General features: G+C 48.8%; 1 protein-coding gene and 1 non-coding gene across 6 annotated transcripts in view; one reads left to right on the top strand and one right to left on the bottom strand.

Annotated features, from left to right (window-relative positions):
• The window catches only part of STRC (stereocilin), a 20,304-nt gene extending 3,985 nt beyond the window's left edge, over positions 1-16,319 (bottom strand). For 3 of the 5 annotated variants that reach the window (XM_032297662.1, XM_032297663.1, XM_032297661.1), the window contains exons 1-23: positions 15,336-16,319; positions 14,247-15,032; positions 14,134-14,158; positions 12,120-13,377; positions 11,126-11,188; positions 10,921-11,025; positions 10,610-10,776; positions 10,094-10,280; positions 9,841-9,956; positions 9,426-9,558; positions 8,905-9,087; positions 8,566-8,604; positions 8,228-8,395; positions 8,025-8,090; positions 7,443-7,568; positions 6,701-6,759; positions 5,505-5,628; positions 5,288-5,400; positions 2,402-2,537; positions 1,798-1,994; positions 1,508-1,598; positions 1,143-1,299; positions 377-546 (exon numbers count right to left, since the gene is read on the bottom strand). In XM_032297662.1, the coding sequence (XP_032153553.1) occupies positions 377-546; positions 1,143-1,299; positions 1,508-1,598; positions 1,798-1,994; positions 2,402-2,537; positions 5,288-5,400; positions 5,505-5,628; positions 6,701-6,759; positions 7,443-7,568; positions 8,025-8,090; positions 8,228-8,395; positions 8,566-8,604; positions 8,905-9,087; positions 9,426-9,558; positions 9,841-9,956; positions 10,094-10,280; positions 10,610-10,776; positions 10,921-11,025; positions 11,126-11,188; positions 12,120-13,377; positions 14,134-14,158; positions 14,247-15,032; positions 15,336-15,381 (4,515 nt within the window). In that variant the 5' untranslated portion in view covers positions 15,382-16,319. Of the gene's footprint in view, positions 1-359; positions 547-1,142; positions 1,300-1,507; positions 1,599-1,797; positions 1,995-2,401; positions 2,538-5,287; positions 5,401-5,504; positions 5,629-6,700; positions 6,760-7,442; positions 7,569-8,024; positions 8,091-8,227; positions 8,396-8,565; positions 8,605-8,904; positions 9,088-9,425; positions 9,559-9,840; positions 9,957-10,093; positions 10,281-10,609; positions 10,777-10,920; positions 11,026-11,125; positions 11,189-12,119; positions 13,378-14,133; positions 14,159-14,246; positions 15,033-15,335 lie in introns of those variants that run through there. The other 2 variants (XR_004274927.1, XM_032297664.1) reach the window with 2 other exon arrangements.
• LOC116564654 lies at positions 10,405-10,503 on the top strand. The gene has a single exon (XR_004275027.1). It is a non-coding gene; the product is annotated as a small nucleolar RNA U13 (small nucleolar RNA).
• Positions 16,320-19,414: the final 3,095 nt, after the last annotated feature.

Genomic DNA, 19,414 nt, shown 5'->3' with positions numbered 1-19,414 from the left:
TGGTCTCGATCTCTTGACCTCGTGATCCACCCGCCTCGGCCTCCCAAAGTGCTGGGATTACAGGCTTGAGCCACCGCGCCCGGCCTCATAATTTTTTTAAGAAAGAAAAAAGAAAATAAAGGAAAAAGTTGGTTCCCTTGATGATTGTGATATGCATTAAAATTTGGTAATTACTCCTGTTGTCCCTCTATTCATTGTACTGGCTCTCTTTCCTCAGGATTTATCTCCCCTCACCTCCTACTTGTGACCCAAATCTTTTAACTCTTTTATCTCCTGCTTCTCCCACCTCTCATCCAACTCTTTATTCTCTTCGTGTCCCACATCACACCCAAACAACTTCCTCATGGCCGATCCCAGTTGGCTCTCCATCCCTAACCTGTTTTGCTTTGCCCATGGCTGCCCGTAGTTCCTCAGGCCCAAGTCCTGGGTCTCCTGCAAATTGTGTCAGGCAGTCCTCAAAGTCTGAGAGCTCCATCTCTGCAATCTGGGTTGCAGACCAGGCTGCTGGGAATGTCCCTCGTACATCTGCACAATTTGGCACAGGTTCTGAAGAAGGAAGGCAGGGCCAGGAGGTCAGTGTAATATTAAAATATGCCCAGAGAGATATCTGTAGATGGAATGATCCTTCCAACCTTTGGAGGATGGAGCACTGGGGGAAGTAGGGATCAAGGGATTATTACAGGGCAAGATTTATAGGGCTTAGAAGATAACAGAAGAAGAAGTGATTGGAGATGCCAACTCCCTCGTTTTACAGATGGAAGACTAAGGATGTTGCCCAGACATTTAATGGCAGAGCTGAATTCAAACCCAGTTCTTCAGCCTCACAATGCCTCCTTCAGAGCTTCTAGGGATCTCCCCAGCAGAGAGCTCCACACTTAGCCAAGCTAGAGCTGAGTCAGCTGTTTATAGAGACAAGAGAGCAGGAAAATGGGAGTTGTGGACTTAAAAGAAAATTTAATAGTTTACAAACTCCCAGAGCTATAGAATTCTAGAACTAGAAGAGACTTGAAGATCATCACTCTAACCTCTAACCGTGCTTTATAAATTAGAAAACCTAATCCCAGAGAAGAGCACATGTAGAACCCAGACTTTGATACTCCCTGTGCATCCTACTGGACATATGAGTATTTGAGGAGTTTCACCTGGAAGATCCTCAGCAGCTGGTCGTACCACCCCTGCCACCAGGGCTGCTTTCTTGGCAGCAAGCTGTGGCCCCCTACACAGCTGTCCAAATCTGCTCTGCTCCCAGCTCTGCTGCTTTTCTAGAAGCCGCTCCAGGGTCTCTGGACCCAAGGCCTCCTGAATGAGAAGATAGAAGGAGAGTGGGGAGATCTGGACAGGTCAGGGCCTACTGCTATAGCTATATTTATAAAGTCCTGTCTCTGTTTCGCAGTCTCCCCCCGGATCTAGGCTTCACATCCTTTGCCCTCTTTGGCCATGGGTCCCCATAACCAGCTCACCAGTCCCCTCTATGCATTTACTCCCTTCTCTTGTTCCTTCATCTCACCCTGGGGATCAAGGAAATTGCCTCAGTTGACAGAGTGAATAGTAGGCGTCCAGCTTGCTCTACTTCATCCTGGCTCCATAACTCTGGTTTCCTGGGGGACAGGAAGAAGATCAGGGGCTGGGGAGCTGAGGGGAACTGTGAGGACAAGAAAGGGGAAAGAGGACATGCCAGGATTTGGAACAGGGGGCTCCAAGGGACCTTAAGAATATGGAACAGACTGCCACTGATTATGGAGGTTGAGGGACTGGGTATAGGATGAATTAGAATCTGAAGTTCTCAAAGGTCCATACCCAAGAACAGGCTCCTGCAATAGCAGCCATCCCAGCTCTGTGGCAAATGTCTCTCCTAGGCAGTAGCCTTGCAGCTGACTGAGATGGGACAGCAGGATCTGTAGGGGGATCCGTCGTGTGCTCTCTATCCCCAGGAATCCAACCAAAGGGCCTAAGGTCTCCAGCACTTCCCCTGAGACTGCAGTCTCCTTTGGAGCCTGGAGAGGAGCATTGGATCTTGGACAATACACCTCTGACTCAGAGTACCAGACACTTTGATCAAGACACCAAGCCCCCTGACCCTCCCACCCTCCTGCTCTCAACTCAGCACCCTATGATGCTCACTGCCTTCGTTCACTTTCTAAAGCAATGAGCCCACATAGGAGTAGGCAGAAAGGAGGTGGACTCCAAGGGATTTCTTGGGCTCCAAGAGGTATGGACAAGTAACATGAAACAGATTATCAAGGAACAGAACCCAGAGGCAAAAACAGGGCCTTGTAGAAAGGAACCTGTTTGGCAGCAAGAAAGCAAGAAGTAGAGGTTTGGGGGACAGTCAGAGAGCATTGTTTGAGAAGCAAGAATTGCCCAGGGCAGCAAATCTCAGTCTGGTAGGGTGGACTCTTACCAGGTTTTGTAGTGCCCTCTCTGCCAGGGCTGCCTGGTGGAGTGGGGTCAGTGCCAACAGCTGCTCTGGAGCTCTCTGCACCAGCTCCACCACCAACATAATAGATTCATTGGATAGTCTGTCCATTAGCTGGATTCTGTTACAGCAATGTGACAACAACAGCATTCGGTTGGAACAGAACCAAGTTGAGAAGGGACCACAGAACACCACATTCCTCAGCTAAGATGTGACCCCAGACCAAACTTAGTGAAGCTGGACAGGACAAGAACTGATAGTAAACAACTCCACGCCCAATTCCTACCATCAAGCTTGAATGGAGGAGAAAAAGGGAGTGACGTATTTCTAGTCTTCCTAAAAAGAAATAACAAACACTCCTACCTAATCTAATGGACTCAAAAGCTCCAAATATTAAGTATCATTAACATTTCCCCATTTTACAGATTAAAAAACAGGTTCACAGAGATCAAAGGTAGGGTCTGTTACTCCCAATTCCAGTTTTTTCCCAAAGGGCCACCCTTCCTCTACTTGTGAGACCTCTTCTTGTTTGCATAATGCTATACAATTTACAAAGTTCTTTCAGGTGTTATCTCATTTGATCCTACAATAAGACCTGGCCTCACTCCATTACCCACGCCGGAGCGCATTGGTGCTGCGATCTCAGCTCACTGCAACCTCTACTTCCCAGGTTCAAGCAATTTTCGTGCCTCAGCCTCCCAATTACCTGGAATTACAGGCATGTGCCAACACACCCAGCTAATTTTTGTGTATTTAGTAGAGATGGCATTTTGCCATGCTGGCCAGGCCAGTCTTGAACCCCTGACCTCAGCGATCCACCCACTTTGTCCTCCCAAAGTACCGGGATTACAGGTGTGATCCACTGTGCCTGGACAAAATAAGTGTTTTTCTTATCCCTCTTTCACTAATGAGGAACTCAAGTTTTCTGACGCATGGTCTAGGATGTTTCACCTCATCTGTGACCTTGGGATTCTAAATAGTCTCACAGAACCCACATATTTAAACAGATTTGAATAGCATTAAAAAAATAAAAACAGGCTTGGCGCATGACTCACACCTGTAATCCCAGCACTTTGGGAGGCTGAGGCAGGTGGATCACGAGGTCGGGAGTTCGAGACCAGCCTGACCAACGTGGTGAAACCCCATCTCTACTAAAAATACAAAAATTAGCCAGGTGTGGTAATATGTGCCTGTAATCCCAGATACTCAGGGGGCTGAGGCAGAAGAATCGCTTGAACCCGGGAGGTGGAGGTTGCAGTGAGCTGAGATCATGCCATTGCACTCCAGCCTGGGTGACAGAGTGAGACTCCGTCTCATAAATAAATAAATACAAATACAAAAAACACTTTTGCCCAGAAATCAGAAGTGATAGCCTGTACCCTACCTAGCATTGCCAATTCTGGAATTGGGCGAAGTCATGCAAGAGCTAATGTCTGTGGAAAGCCCTATAAATATGTAAGAATGTTGGGAGGCCAAGGCAGGTGGATCACTTGAGGCCAGGAGTTTGAAACCAGCCTGGCCAACATGGTGAAACCTCATCTCTATAAAAAATACAAAAATTAGCCTGGTGTGGTGGTGCATACCTATAGTCTCAGCTACTTGTGAGACTGAGGCAGGAGAATTGCTTGAACCTGGAAGGCAGAGACTGCAGTGAGCAGAGATCACATCACTGCACTCCAGCCTGGGCAACACAGTGAGACTCCGTCTCAAAAAAAAAAAAAAAAAAAGAATGTAAGGATGAAGTCAACTGCTTTTACTCCATTTCATCTCCATATCTCCAGGAAGGCTATAACACTAGCATTTTCCTACTCTGACTTACAGTGCAGATGGCAATGGGGTCGTGGTGGGGGTAAAACAAGAAAGGCAGCATATGAGTAAGATACTCAAAAACTTTTAGCTCTCTGGGTTGGGAGGAGCCTTGGGTTCCTACAGCCTTCTCTTCTCACAACCTATATATGAATGTGCTCTACAACATTCCTGCCATGGGGCCATCTGGCCTAGGCACGAACAGCTCCAGTGACCAGGAACTCACTACCTTAGTTTTTCTTTCTTTCTTTTTTTTTTTTTTTGAGATGGAGTTTCACTCTTGTTACCCAGGCTGGAATGCAATGGCGTGATCTCGGCTCACCGCAACCTCCACCTCCTGGGTTCAGGCAATTCTCCTGCCTCAGCCTCCTGAGTAGCTGGGATTACAGGCATGCACCACCATGCCCAGCTAATTTTTTGTAGTTTTAGTAGAGACAGGTTTTCACCATGTTGACCAGGATGGTCTTGATCTCTTGACCTCATGATCCACCCGCCTCGGCCTCCCAAAGTGCTAGGATTACAGGCGTGAGCCAATGTGCCCGGCCCTAGTTTTTCTTATACTATGTAAAAATCTGATCTCCTCTAATTATTCTTAATCTTGTCCAATGGGGCCACTCATAAACATGACAATCTAATTTCTACTTGATAGCCCCTCAGGTATTTCAAGGCATTTATCACGTTTTTAATATATTTTCTTTCTACACCTCTGAATGCACTGAGAACACAGGGCCCTGAGCAAACTACAATCCTTTGGGGCAGAATTGGAGCATTGCCTCCCTCACTTCAGATACTCTATCTCAATTAATGTGGGTTAGGTTATTGTAAGATTACTTGGTAGGCCTCAATACAGTGTTGCCACCCTCAGCTACCCCACGCTGGTGCCATTTTCTGGGAACCAGTCAATACACAGAGCAACTTTGAATAGAGTCTTCTGCTTTGGACTATAAATGATGTCAGGGAACTACCAGACAGAAAAACCACCTCCTCTAGGGCATTCCCTAAGGGTAGATCTTCACCCTAGATTGAGTTTTCTGAGGGGCCAATATCTCCAGCTGTAGTACTTACGGTAAGTCCAGGAGTAGCTTGCTATCCAGCCCATTCAGTTCTGGCCCTAGAGTTGTCCATTCTGGTTGTGGCATTGCCACCCTCCGCTGTAGCTCTGCCCAGATACAGGCCCTCTGTAGGGAAGCAGGATGAGGCCAGAGCAGAACATAAGAGCTGGGTTCTATACCTAGGGTCCCAGCCTCCCTGCTCCCACTAATGTCCAAGCACCACCTCTCACCAGGCTCCCTCGAACTCTAGTGTGCAGTTGATAGATCATGTGCACCACTTCAAGGAAGTCTACCATTGAGTTGATCTGCTGCAGAAACTCACAGGACATGCCCCCTGCCATGGTGCCCAGAGCCCTGTGGGTATGTGAGTGGGTAGATGCTCATTCAACACATGCCACAGACTGTCTGCTCCTTGATATCAGTACTCTCAACACAAGTACAGATCTTCATTTATGGCAATTTATGGTTTGAGCAATGTTTTAATATATTCTCATCAGCTTCCCATAACATCACTGCTGTTTATCAGAGAAGAAAAGAATTTACAGATGTCGGGTGACATTCTCAACATTATTCTACTAGAAATGTGGTAAACTGAAACTAGAGCCATACTGTAGATTCTGAAGCCCTTGGGAGGCTGAGGTGGGCAGATCACCTGAGGTCAGGAGTTCAAGACCAGCCTGGACAACATGGTGAAACCCCATCTCTACTAAAAATACAAAAATTAGCTGGGCATGGTGGCGCATGCCTGTATTCCTAGTTACTCTGGATGCTGAGACAGGAGAATTGCTTGAACCTGGGAGGCGAAGGTTACAGTGAGCTGAAATCGTGCCACTACTGCACTCCAGCCTAGGCAACAGAGCAAGACTCCACCTCAGACAAAAAAAAAAAAAAAAAAAAAAAAGATTCCGAAGCCCATGGTTCTTTTACTGTGGGTGTAAGTAAAGTGATACCTTCTTATTCCTATTTATTCTTGCTTGGCCAGAAGTCACCCTGAAGTAAACTAATAGTAGGAAACGTCTACTGGGAGTTTACAACAGGCCAGGCACTGTGTTAAATATCTTATATGACTTACCTAATTTAATCTTCATAATAACTACCTATGAGGCTGGTGCCATTTTAATTCTCATTTAAAGAGCGAAAACTGACACAGGGAGGTTAAATGACTTGCCCAAGAGCACAAGTAGGTGACAGGACTAGAACCTGAACCCAGGTTTTCTGAGTCCTTTGGTTCTAGTCAGGGTAGGCATGGCACTGCGGAAGGACAGGAGGGCAAAGAAAGGAGCTAGGAGAATGTCCATGAGGCAGGGACTATGCATCATTCATCCCCATATTCCCCCGTTCCATATCACATGGTGCCTGGCACACAGTAAGCATTCAAAAAAAATGTTGGTTGAATTCAGTTCACTGCTCAACACAAGTTACTCACTGTAGATTCCTAAGGGTCAGGTTGGTGGGTACTTGCATCTTCTTCCAGAGAAACTGTGCCTACAAGAGAAAGGAAGATGAGCCACTTCACAGAAGAGACATTGTTCAAGGATACTGCCTAGAGTGGAGAGGCAGGAATGCTTTGGACCCAGTCCTGCCTCTTCACTCTGTGGGACCTACCAGCCTCCCACTCTCCCAGATGCCCACTCCTCATTAGAGAGAGTGAGAAAGAAATGAAAGAAAAGGGAAGGAGAAAGAAAAAGAAAAGCAAGTCACATTATAAGGGATACTAAGGGGCTAGGTGCGGTGGCTCAGGCCTGTAATCCCAGCACTTTAGGAAGCCAAGGCAGGAGGATTGCTTGAGGCCAGGAGTTCAAGACCAATCTGGGCAACATGATACCTCAACATAGTGTCTCAATATAGTGTTCACATTTTTGTATTGTCTGTCTCTACAAAAATTTTAAAAATGAGCCAGGCATGGTGGTAACCGCCGGTAGTCCTAGCTATTCAGGAGGCTGAGGCAGGAAGACTGCCTGAGCTCAGGAGTTTGAGGTTACATTGAACTCTGATCATGCCACTGCACTCCAGCCTAGGCAACAGAGTGACTTTGTCTCAATCAATCAATCAATCAATCAATCAATAAAGGATACTAAGGATAATCTGGCCAAATAGGGCTGAGGGATGGGTACAGAAGATAGACTACATTGAGTGAGGGAGTTCTGAAATTAAGTGGGGAGAATCACCTGCTGCTCAGACCAGGGCAGCTCCCGGTAGCGTCTTCGGTTTGCCAGAAGAGCTGAGGAATCCAGTTGTAGTAGCTTTAATGGGAGCAGGGGAAGCAGGCAATCTGGCCAGGTGGTGGAAATAGGCTGCTGGCGGTGATGGGTATAGCAGTGTAGTGAGAGAGTCTAGACTTAGCACTCAGAGAAAAGGAACCATGGGGGCGGAAAGGGACCAAAGCTAGGGCAGAAGTGGAATGGCATTTGCCACTGTATCAATAAATGCCTAAGAGCCTCACACTGCAGGCTGCTGTGGTCAAGTGCTGCTTCTAGTTAGGCACCAGATGAACAAAGTCCCTTAGCTTCTCTGAGCATTGGTCTTTTCATCTGAAAGCAGGTGGTTGGCCTGGAAGATTTCTCAGGCCCTTCCAGATTTGACATTCTAGAACAATGTGGGTCATGCTGTCCTGCATCTGGAACTGCTAATGGGTAAAGAGCTAACCTGAACTCTCAGGGCCACCGCGGAGTAGTGTGGGAGGCAGCACCAGCCATATGAAACTGCCCTGGAATGGAGAGAGGAGCTCACCTGGGAGATCTCACACTTACCTGACCAGGGATGCACACAGCTGGACTGGCACCTGTTGTACCCATATTTTTAACGCCATCTTTCACCTGCATGAGAATTGTTTGTGTGTGTGTGTGTGTCAGTGGGGAGGTATGAATGGGCTTCCCTGGCCACAGGGAAGATGTCTTCCAACCAGAGAGAGCCCATATCCCTGACTGTCTCAACTTCCTTGCTACTCTCATACCCGAAAGGTCTGCAGCAGTGCTGCGGTCTGGCAGGCTGAGAGGCGTGACAGTTCTGGGGCCAGGCAGGAACAGGCCCCAACCAGGACTCTCCTAGGAATGGCCTGCAGTGTCTGGGGGCTGAGGCCTGGCAGCAGAAGGTGCAAGGAGCAGAGTTCCTCCAGGGATAGCTAAAGAGCAAGAGAGACAAGGCCTGAAGAAGGAGGGAAGGGTGGTGGGGAAGACAACAATCACAAGGCAGCAAGGCACGACGGGAGCAGAGAGGGAGGAGGGGCAGATGCAGGAGCCAGGGAAGAAGGGGAGACCTCTGGTGGGAGGCTGAGAAGTTGCTGCTACTCACATCGTGCCTGGGGAGGAGCCGTCCAAGCAGCAGGGCAGCCTATGTAGGGATGGGACCAAAAACAGCTCTCAGGACCCAGCAGCCAGGTCCTTAGCAGCCTTCCTAAGGCAAGCCCTCCAAAACTTCCCACTCCCTCTTAACCATCCCCAGTAACCACCCTCAGTGACTCAGGTACCTTCTTGATCTGAGGAAGGTGAATGAAGGTGTCCTCCCGCGGACAGTTTATCTCTACTGTTCACCCAGGGAAAGGAGGGGCTGGTTTTTTCCCTGAATGTGATTCACTTGACTGGGACTCAAGCAGGGATGGAGGGTGAATGCCAGGGAGTAAGACAGGCAAACCTGAGCAGGTGTAACACTAGTTCCCTGCAGGACAGGAAGCATGGCTCTAAGCTGGGGCTCTGACAGCTCCTGCAGGAAGCGGAGGCCCAGCTGAGGGAAGAGAGGGGCCCAGACCCGCAGTTCCCGGGGGCTCAGGACTGCTCCTCCAGATGAGCGCAACACCCCTAGAAGTTCATATGCCACCTGTAACCAAAGAAGGTTTGGGACTGGAGAGAAAAGACAGATGAACCTTCTTCCTCTCTCAATTTCCCAGGGCCTGGGCTAGGGTTTGGAACTAGGGACTGGACTGGAATGGATTAGGTTCAAAATGGCAAAGGGTATGTTTGGGATGCCACAGACCAGATAGGGAAGGGCCAGAAAGAGGTGGTAACAGGTATGGCCGTGGAGTAAGGAATGGTGGTTGCAAAAGTGGAATGGGGGCTGGCACCGCTGTGCTCAAGCTTGGTTGACACAATGGGAAAGCCATCCACACAGACCCAGGGGAAGCCTAGAGTCTTGCAGGCTTGTGCTAAGGGGCTCACCCGTCCTTCTGGGCTGAGGGTCCCGTTGGCTGCACATTCCAGCAGTCCCCGCTCTACCGGCCCCATCGGATCATTCAGGGGTACTAGGCTCTGCAGCTCCTCAGGGCTCAGGAAACAGGCGAGGGACCCAAGCCTGAGGAGGGCATGAAGCTGACCTTCATGTGGCCCCTGAGGCTGGCACTAAGGCAGGCCTGGCAGCAGATGGTGTGGGTACATACACTGGGCACTCTGACCACTATGCCACAACACAGGGGCACCATCTATAGACCTCTCTCCTGGAACTCTATGCTGCCTGGGGCCACTGCCTGCTCTCTTGCCCCTTCCTTCCTAAAACACTGACCCACCATGACATCTGTACCTTCCTCTCTCTACCTCTTTCACTCTGGCCTTGATTACTGATCCCATGACAACTCACCTGCGTACCTGCTCCTTGCCATCCTGGACACTCTGGTTTACCAGGCTGCGCAGCACATGGCGGGCATGCCCTGGCCCCAGACCTGCTGCCGGCCAGCTATCCTCCAAGGCCTGGATCTGAGATGGGGAAGGTCAGCTCACACTGGAGTCACTGTGGAGCTCTTGCAGGGAGGTGCCACTGAGAGACATGCCATTGACTCTCATCCCCACTAGCAGAAGATGGGTCAGTCAAGTAAAGAAGATGATTCTCATACCTGGTGAGGGCTGAGCTGCAGAAAGTTCTCCAGAGGGAGGTGGGGGAGCAGGGGCAGCACTGCCCACAGCAGCTCCTGGGGCCAGGCAGGTACTTCCCCAAATAGTTCAGGGGCCAGCAGTCGCTTTGCCAGAGCCTCCTTCTGGTCAGGCCTCATTCCTGGGCTGTAATCCCGGATGGCAGCCAGGCTGCGGGAAGTAACGGGTCTTAACACTTTGTCTTCTTCCAAACTGGTTTTCCCTGGCCCTCTGTAGCCCTGGTGTCTAGATAGGAAGGAGACTCTCCCTGGTTTTAACAGAGAGGAGCTCTCTGATCCTTTTGTAGTTCATCAGCATGATGACTGGGTTTTCACTCAGGTGTGAGATGTGCCTCTCAAACCTTGTTACATGTTGGCACATTACCTATCTGGCACGAAAGAAAAAAAAACAGAGAGGAGCTCTGGAAGAGGCTGATCCAGGTGGATGGGGCTGCTGGCTTGACCCTAACAGGAGCAGGATGAGTAGTGCAGGAAACTTACACACTGTCGTTGGCTAACAGGGATGGTGGGAAGCGCATCAGGTCAGAGACAGCCAAGAAAGGGATGAGTGGTGACAGGTCGATGAAGAGCTGGGAGGTGAGGCGAGGGTACCGCTGGAGCAGCAGGGCTGTCAGGCGACCCAGGGCCTGCTCCTCGGATGGTGCTACCTGTGGGGGCACAGGAATGGATTCTGGCTCTGAAGATGCTCAGTATACCTGCCATTTCCTCTCTGGAGTTCCTCCTCCCACTAAGGCAAGTCCTCTGAACACTAGGCTCCAGGTGCCCTTGCTCCCCTTTCCATCTATGCTCACCTGCAGCTTCCCCTGCAACATGAGGGTCAGGAAGCCCTGTGCAGCCTCCCTCTCTGCTGAAAGCACCAGCTGCTGGAGGTTTTCTGGGGGCATATGCAGGTACGCCTGCAAATGGCAGGTCATGGCAGGTATGGCCTCAGGGAGCAGGGACCTCCAGCCAGGCTGTCACCCAGCCCACCCTTGTGCCCTCCACTAGAATTTTTACCTGCACTAGAATCTTCAGGGCCCAAACACTCTTTTCCCTCTGGAGCAGATCCCACAGCACAGGCTGGTGGGAAGAAAAACAAAATGCCAACAGAGCTGTCTTTGTCTCTCTTGCAGCTCTAGAGGGATTCCAACTCCACTTGCTGGGATGCTTGTCCTTCATCTCAAGTATGATTCTTCAGCTATTAAGCTCGTTTAGGTCCAGGATAATGTCTCTAATTTCTCTCATACCCTCTCCCATGCCAGGTTCATAGTTGGCTCAATAAATACTTGTAGACCTGAACCAAATACTATGACTATCTAATTCCCTTTTACTGGGCCCAGGGCTTGAAAAAAGGTGGCCCTAACATGGAGTAAGGAGTCTATATATATCCTACAGAACCTAGCAAAGTACCTTGCATATAACAGGCACTCAGTGAATGACTTGTGGTATTTAACATGTTCTAACCCCTCCATTCTACAGAGTAAAACCTGAAGCCCAGAAAAACTAAATCAAATTGCTTGCCTAAGATCACACTAATTTGTGGCACCGTTGAACCTAGAACCAAAGTCTTCTGATCGGTAGTGTCCCTGAATCTTTCTCATTCTTGCCCTATCTTCCTGTATTCGGCCAGCCTCCAATTCTCACTCTCTAGGGGAAAAACTAGAGTCCTCTAACTTGATCCCTTTTCTTTCTGGCGCAGAAAGGGGGAGAGTCAAAGAACCCAAAAGAATAGCAAGGTAACATTTACTGCACGTTTATGTATGATGCACAGCACGTATTATCTCATATACCATTATCATCCCCAGTTTGTAGATGAGAAAACTATTGCTCAGAGAAGTTAAACAATTCATTCAAGGCTGGTAACAGAACCAAGAAATGAATCCAAGCCTGTCTGACTCTAGAGCTGTGTGCTTAAACTACTACCCTATACTACTGCCTCTCAGTATTCAAGGAATTCCCCTGGAGGACCTTCTCACTGTTCTAGGAGCTTTCGCTCTGGCAGAGCACTCACACTAAAGCAGGCCAGCAGCTCCATCTTGCTTATACCAGAGCTGGGGTTGACAGTGGGTTCAAAGCCTGGTGGCGTTGGTTGCTCCTCCTCTTGTTCCAGGTATTCTCCAATCGTTCGTAGCACACTGCGCCGGCCCTCTGGGCGGAAGGCATCCCAGAAGGAGCAGTTGTCCGGGAGACTAGAGAGGAGTAGGGCCCGACCCAGCATCCCCTGGGCCTCAGCCCCTCCAGCCCCTGGACCCAAGAGGAAGGTCAGCAGGCGCAGGAGATAGTGTAGGCGTGTGGGGTGAGCAAGGGCTGGCACAGAGGATTGACAACGTGGCAACTGGGATAGCAGGCCAAGAAGGAAGGGCCCGGGGGCCAGACAGAGTGGGGATGGTCCCAGTGGTGGCAGAGAGGGCAGAAGCGGGCCCAGGAGTCCTTCTAGGAAGCACGTGTCATTGCCCCCACGGCTTATCCTGCATTGGCCTGCTAGCCAAGGCCAGAAGGGCACCAGGGACTCATACATGGTGTCATTGGCACAGACCATCACCAGGAAGCTGCCCCCATCTGGGCAGCGTTCCCCACAGGGTCCAATGTGGCAGGGTGGGGAGGCAGTGACATCTAGGGTGGGGCCCTGGCACACATGCTGGACCCAAGCCTGGTTGCTGGGAGGCACAGCCTGTAGACTTGCCTCCCCACACAGCCGCTCAGCCCACAGAGTCTCATTCTCCAAGAAGCAGCCCCAGAAGATGTCTGGGGTGAGGGGAACAGGGGGCAGGCCTTCAGGGCAGCTGGTAGGGGGTGGGAACAGGTCAGCACAGAGCCGCTTCACCAGGCGGCGGTTGGAGCCAGACAGGGCTGAAAAGGAGAGATTGTTACAGACTGCATCCAGAAACTCATCAGGAAACTGGTCATGGCAGGCCTGTAGCCAGCCTTGAGCACCTGGTGCCCATGAGACTGCATACCACACAGCTGTCTGACAGATGGCAGTGGTGCTGGGAGGGGACTGTGGAGTGGCAGGCTTGGTGTTCTGGCACAGCAAGTGAATGGAGAAGTTGGAAATGCTGTAGGGTGGTGCTGCGCCTGATTGGTTCTCACAGAGGGCCTCCACAGTGATGGCTCGCCGTTGGCGTGGGCTGATGTGGGCTGAGGGCTGAGAAGCTCTGGGCAGAGGCACACCCGTGCTCAGGCAGTGGAGGAGGGCGGGGGGTGGGGGTGGTGATCCAGACAGAAAGCCCAGCGCCTGGACATCCCAGGAAAGGTTGTGCCGAATGCCCCTGGGTGCAGAGGGAGGAGCAGGCAGGATCTGGTCAGTTCACATTTCCTCCAGCTGAAGATTCTGACCCTGACCTAGAGCCCCTCAAGGGACATGGCAAGCATGGGCTTTTTTACAAGTGAGGTTCCTGAGAGTTTAGGCATTAGTGGCTGAAATGTTGCAATGGGGCAAAAGGGAGACAGCTGCCTTGCCAAGACCCAAAATCACCTAGGAGAAGACCCAGTTAGTATTCTTTCTGTCCACCTGGCCCCTTTTTGTTTCCTTTCTTCATATGCTTTTAGATAGCTTAAACACAACCCTCAGCGGGCCTCTTGTCAGGAAATCTGCTCAGCAACTCAATATGTCTAACTATGCTCTGGCACTGTTGCACTGAAGTGGTAAGGGGGTAGAGGAATCCATTTGTGTCCTTATTTTTCATATCCCATCTTTATTAGCTAACGTATTAACCACTAGGTGCCAGCAGTGTTTTGTTTGCATATACAGTATCAAGTCATTTAATCCTGTGCAACAACTCTGTGGTTAACTAATATTATTCTTGTTTTATAAATGGGGAAACTAAAGTATAGAAAAACTATGTAACCTGCTCGAGGTCATATGGCTTAGGAAGAGGTGGAGCTGGGACACCAGCTCACTCCAAAACCACTAAACCACACTCCTCCCATCAGTTTCTACTTCCTCTCTGGAGGCTCATGTCTTCAGCTCTCCACCTCCAGACTTCCCAAGCCCATTCCCTCAGAAGTGGTCCGCTATTACTTACCATAAGAGCAGCTGTTGAAGGTTACCTAGGAGGAAAAGAGTAAGGAAGAGAACTACCCCAATCTCACTTTTCTTGCCCTGCCACATCCCAACCCCAGCCCTGGCCACACTCACCTCCCTGGCACTGCCCATTGGAATCAGGCTCTGGCTGCCCCAGAATGGAAAAGACCTCATCCTGCAGGGAGTGAGTGACACGGAGCAGGCCCTCATGAAAGGCAGCATAGAGGGGGGCCCCCACTGTGCGTAGCAGACCACCCCAAAGAGCCTCCTCGGAGCCTAGCTCCCCTGTTGGGGTTAGCAAACCCAACAGACCCTGCAAAAAGTGAGGAGTTGGCTCCCTCCCATCGAGGACTGTGGCATTAGTGGGGTCTGCACTGGGCTGCACCTGCACCAGAGCCTGCCAGCGTGTGCCCTCTAACAACAGCAGCAAAGAAGGCAACCAGTCAGCAGCGAGGACACAGTCAGAGGGCCCATCACGGGTGCATGGGGGCCGAGTTGGGGTAGAGGGACCCCCAGGAACTAAGGCTCCCAGCAGCACCTCCATGAGTCCACCCAGCACCCCTGCCTGGTGCACCAAGAAATCTCGGGGAGTCTGCTCCTGTCCCAACAGTGCCAGCACATCCCCCAGCAGCCCTAGCATTGGCTCCCAGTCGGGGCTGCCTCTCAGCGTCACTAGAAAATCATGGAGCCGGAGAGCAGGGGGCTGGAGAGGTGGGGGCTCTCCTACTGGTCCCTCCTCCATTCTCCCAGGCTCAAAGGAAGAAGAAATGTTGGCCAGGAATGTAGAGAACCGTGAGTGGCTCAGGGAGCCCAGGGGAGCCTGGTCCAGAGTGGAGAGCAATGACTTCAGGAAGGAGAGACCAGGGTCCAGGGACTGAGGCCCAGTAGGGGCCAGAGTCACTGTAAGGAGAGAAACCAGAGGTTACTAAAGAGGAGGAACCTGGAGCCCAAAGAGCCCTGCCCCTGAGCACCATTCCCTACCTGGATCTAAAGATGAGGTGAGGGGATGGTGAGCTGAACCCTGTTGGTTGGCTCACAGTAAGTCTTGGCCTGCCTTTCATAACCTTCATTGTCTTCCTTTGCACAAGTCTCTGCCTCCCTCCTTTTTCCTTTTATCTAACAGGTTAACCTCCACATTCTTAATGTCTTTTTCTAGCCACCCTCCTCCTCCTCATCCCCAGTTCTGCTCACTGTTCTTCTCACCTGCGCAGGACAGCAGCAGCAGCAGTGGCCAGAGGCTCAAAGCCATGTTTCCAGGTGAACACTGGTACTGGAAGTGGTGAATCCTGGTTATTCTCACCTGTGGGATAGCCAGGTGAGGGCAGGGCACTGCAGGCAGCTTGAGGCTCCACTGACACTGTAGTGTGGTCTTTCAGCAAACAATATCTGTAACCTGACAGCAGGTTTGTTACCTGAGCCACTGAATATCTGATCCTTTGGCTCTGGAGAAGGGTATGCTTCTGTGAGAGGGACCAATGATAGGGGATCCCAGGGGCCCCTCAGAGGAACCCAAGGAGATTGCTTGAGTTAGGAGCCAGTGATGCAGAAAGGAATAGGCAGACATGAAGATGGAGAACTGGAGACCTGGGGAGTAATCTGGGGTTCTGCAGAAACATAGAAAACAAAGAGGATATGAAGGAGCTAAGAAGCAAGAAGGATTTGAGGAAATTGAGGAAGAAAGGACACCCAGGAGAAAGAAATAGGGCAGCGAGGTATAAACAGATGAGAAATGAAGACAGAGGTTTGGTCCAAGGAAGAAGAATTCAGGAAGAGGAGAGCTGCTTTCAATTCAGTACTCAGAACCACAGAATGTCAAGAGCTGAGCAGTACCCCAGAGATCACATAGAGCAAACTTTTCAATTTATTGATAAGGAAACAGACAAAGAGAAATGTGATTTACTCATTATGCCATTCAAATGTTTGGGTCTTCCCTTTGGTTCTCTCTCTGTGGCCTAGGTGAAAGCCCTATCAAAAATTCTGAGCCAAGAAGAGATAAACCAGGTTAAATCACTACACACAGGGACTGATCTTTCTACACACAGAACTGCTCATAGAAGAGAGAGAGAGAGAGAGAGAGAGACGTTTCATTCAAAATAATCTGGTTTGGTCAGGGTTAGAAGTCTTTTGTTGTTGTTGTTGTTGTTTTGTTTTTTGTTTTTGTTTTTTGAGACGAAATCTCTCTCTGTTGCCCAGGCTGGAGTGCAATGGGGCTATTTCACTACTGCGACCTCTGCTTCCCAGATTCAAGCGATTTTCCTGCCTCAGCCTCCTGAGTAGCTGGGATTACAGGCATGTATCACCACACCCACCTAATTTTTGTATTTTTAGTAGAGATGGGGTTTCGCCATTTTGGCCAGGCTGGTCTTGAACTCCTGACCTCACGTGATCCACCCACCTTGGCCTTCCAAATTGTTGGGATTTACAGGTGTGAGCCACTGCACTTTTTTTTTTTTTTTTTTTTTTTTTTTTAGACAGAGTCTCACTCTGTCACCCAGGCTGGAATGCAGTGGCAGAATCTCAGCTCACTGCAACCTCTGCCTCCTGGGTTCAAGCAATATTCCTGCCTCAACCTCCTGAGTAGCTGGAGACTACAGGCATGCACCGCCATGCATGGCTAATTTTTATATTTTTTGGTGGAGACAGGGTTTCATCATGTTGGCCAGGCTGGTCCTGAACTCCTGACCTCAAGTGATTTGACTGCCCCGGCCTCCCACAGTGCTGAGATTACAGGCTTGAGCCACTGCCCCAGGCCAGGGTTAGACATCTTTTCCATTCTCCATTTATATCTCCCCAAATGCCTTCACTTGACACCAGCTCTAAATAACAACTCAACACTGAGGCTACGCCCAAACTTTTATTCTTTCTTTCCCTAGAACCCTTCCCCATTTTCTCCCCCAAATCCACACATTGAACTACATTATTAATGTTCTCTGTCCTAGAAGTTTCACTTAGGATCACAGTTTTATTTTTATGTATTTATTTATTTAGAGACAGGGTCTTGGTCTGTGTCCCAGGCTGGAATATAGTGGTGTGATCCTAGTTCACTGCACCCTCGAACTCCTGGGCTCAAGTGATCCTCCTGTCTTGGCCTTCCAGGATCACAGAAGAGACCTGAGGAATCCTCTGGTAAGAACTTCTCATTTTATAGACTGGAGAATTGAAGCCCAAAGAAATGAAATGACTTAACCCAGGTCACAAAGGGAGCTGGAAGTAATGCTGGGATTTTCCAAGGCAAATCAAAAGTTGGGATCAGTGAAATTATCTATTGCATAATTTTACCAATATTCCCTTTGCCCATCAAGGATACCACATCTAGTCTAAAAAGCAGACAGATGAATCCAAGGGAGAATATGACCTGAGTTCCCAACAGCTTTCTGGTTCCAGCCCATTCTGTAATCTACCTGAGTTTCTGCCCTTCATTCTGTAAGAACCCTCTTATAACAAATTATCTTTTCTTGCTCATAGGATAGCAAAAATTGAGATGGCCTAGGCTCAAAACCTGGTTCCAACATTTACTACCTGTGTGTCCTGGGGCAGTTTCTAAATCTCTGCCACAGTATTTTTTGTGTTTTATTTTTTTTTTGTTTTTACTGTAAAATGGAAAAAATCCTAGTGTAGAGTTTTTGTGAGGATTAGATTAGATAATGCATTTAAAGTACTTAGTGCAATATCTGGCATTCACTCAACAAAGATTAAGCACTTATTATGTGCCAGACACTGGTACAGAATAAACATTCACTCCGTGTTACTATTACTATTATTAGAATAGCTCCAGATGAATTCTTCTACTTGAAACTAAAGTTCTGATGAATACATAAATTATTATCTGGAAGTTGTATCTTGAGTGAAAGACCTTCAGAAGAAATATGGAACTTGTTGAGTCAAGCAGAGAGAGGAACAATGAGGATTCCCTCAACTTAGGATGGAAAATTTCCTGGCAGTTCATATTCTGCTGTTGTAAAACATTGATTAAGCAATTTTCTTGCTGCTGAGGATTCAGACTATGTGCAAACTGAGGATGAAGTGCTTAGGGTTTATGGCAAATATACCAGGCTATTTGAGTGTATTGGTTACTGCTTATAATTTGATAAAGTTCAATGAGAGTGAGACAAATTCCAGCCTACAGATGACCAAATGGAAACAGAGAACAACCAGCAAATTGAAATTACAAGGGTCCAGAACAAGAAATTAATCATGTGTCCTGCTGAAGTAAAATGGATTAACACTGTTGACAGCTGGAACTGTTAAAGTGAAATGGATAACACTGTTGACAGCTGGAACATTCTGTGATCTGCCAATTAGAATGGATATGCCCGGAAAGAGCCACAGGAGTTGAGAACTCTGAAACATCCTCACTCCCTAAAACTTCCACAGGGCACTCTCTCACTCTCTGCCTGACAAGAACAGATGTGCCTTCAGACAATTCGCCTACCTTGGACTCCCAAAGTGCTAGGATTACGGGTGTGAACCACCGTGCCCAGGCAGGTGCCTCCCTTTGTAAAGTATAGTTATTTTTCTTTTTTGGGTTTGCCTTTTGTAACTGAAATATTTATTGCTTACTAGATACCTAGGTATTCCTCACATTTCCCAGATCTTTTGCAGTTACATGGGCTCAGGTGATTAGTTCTGTTCAATGGACTGTGGTCGACCAAAGACTTTAAGAGCCAGCAAATGAGCCTCCAAAAATCTATTCCCTATTGAGGAAACCTAGAAACTAAATGTTGAGATGGCAGTGTCACAAGGTCAAAATAGCCCGAGGCTCCAAATTGCCACAACATTTATAGTCAGTCCTTGTCATTTGTGAGTTATATATTTGTAGATTTGCCTAGTCACTGAATGTGTTTGCAACCCAAAATCAATACTATAGTGCTATTGAGGTCATTCACAGGCTTGTATTGAGAGGTGACAAGTTTCAGTCACCTGATACGTTCTCCGCTGAGGTGGAACAAGGCAATGCTCTGCCTTCTTGTGGCTGCTCTCATGGTCTAAATATTAGTGTCTTTTTGGTTGTCTATCTAATGATGCACTTTTTGCATTTTTGGGCTACTTGTTGGTGATTTCACTGTTTAAAATAACCCTTAAACTTAATGCCAAAGTGTTGTGTGGTGTTCTTTAGTGCAAGAAGGCTGTAATGTGCCTTATAGAGAAAATGTGTGCTAGGAAAGCTTTATTCAGGCATGAGTCACGGTGCTGTTGGCATGAGTTCAACGTTAATGAATCAACAACATATATTAAATAAAGTGTCTATAAACAACAACACAAAGAAAACCACGGTTATACAG

The sequence above is a fragment of the Sapajus apella genome, unplaced genomic scaffold (genome assembly GCF_009761245.1).
Source record: "Sapajus apella isolate SASKATOON/1434 unplaced genomic scaffold, GSC_monkey_1.0 scaffold37, whole genome shotgun sequence".
Taxonomy (NCBI): domain Eukaryota; kingdom Metazoa; phylum Chordata; class Mammalia; order Primates; family Cebidae; genus Sapajus; species Sapajus apella.
Note: the sequence above shows the minus strand (reverse complement) of the source record. Positions and strands in the feature narration are given on the sequence as shown.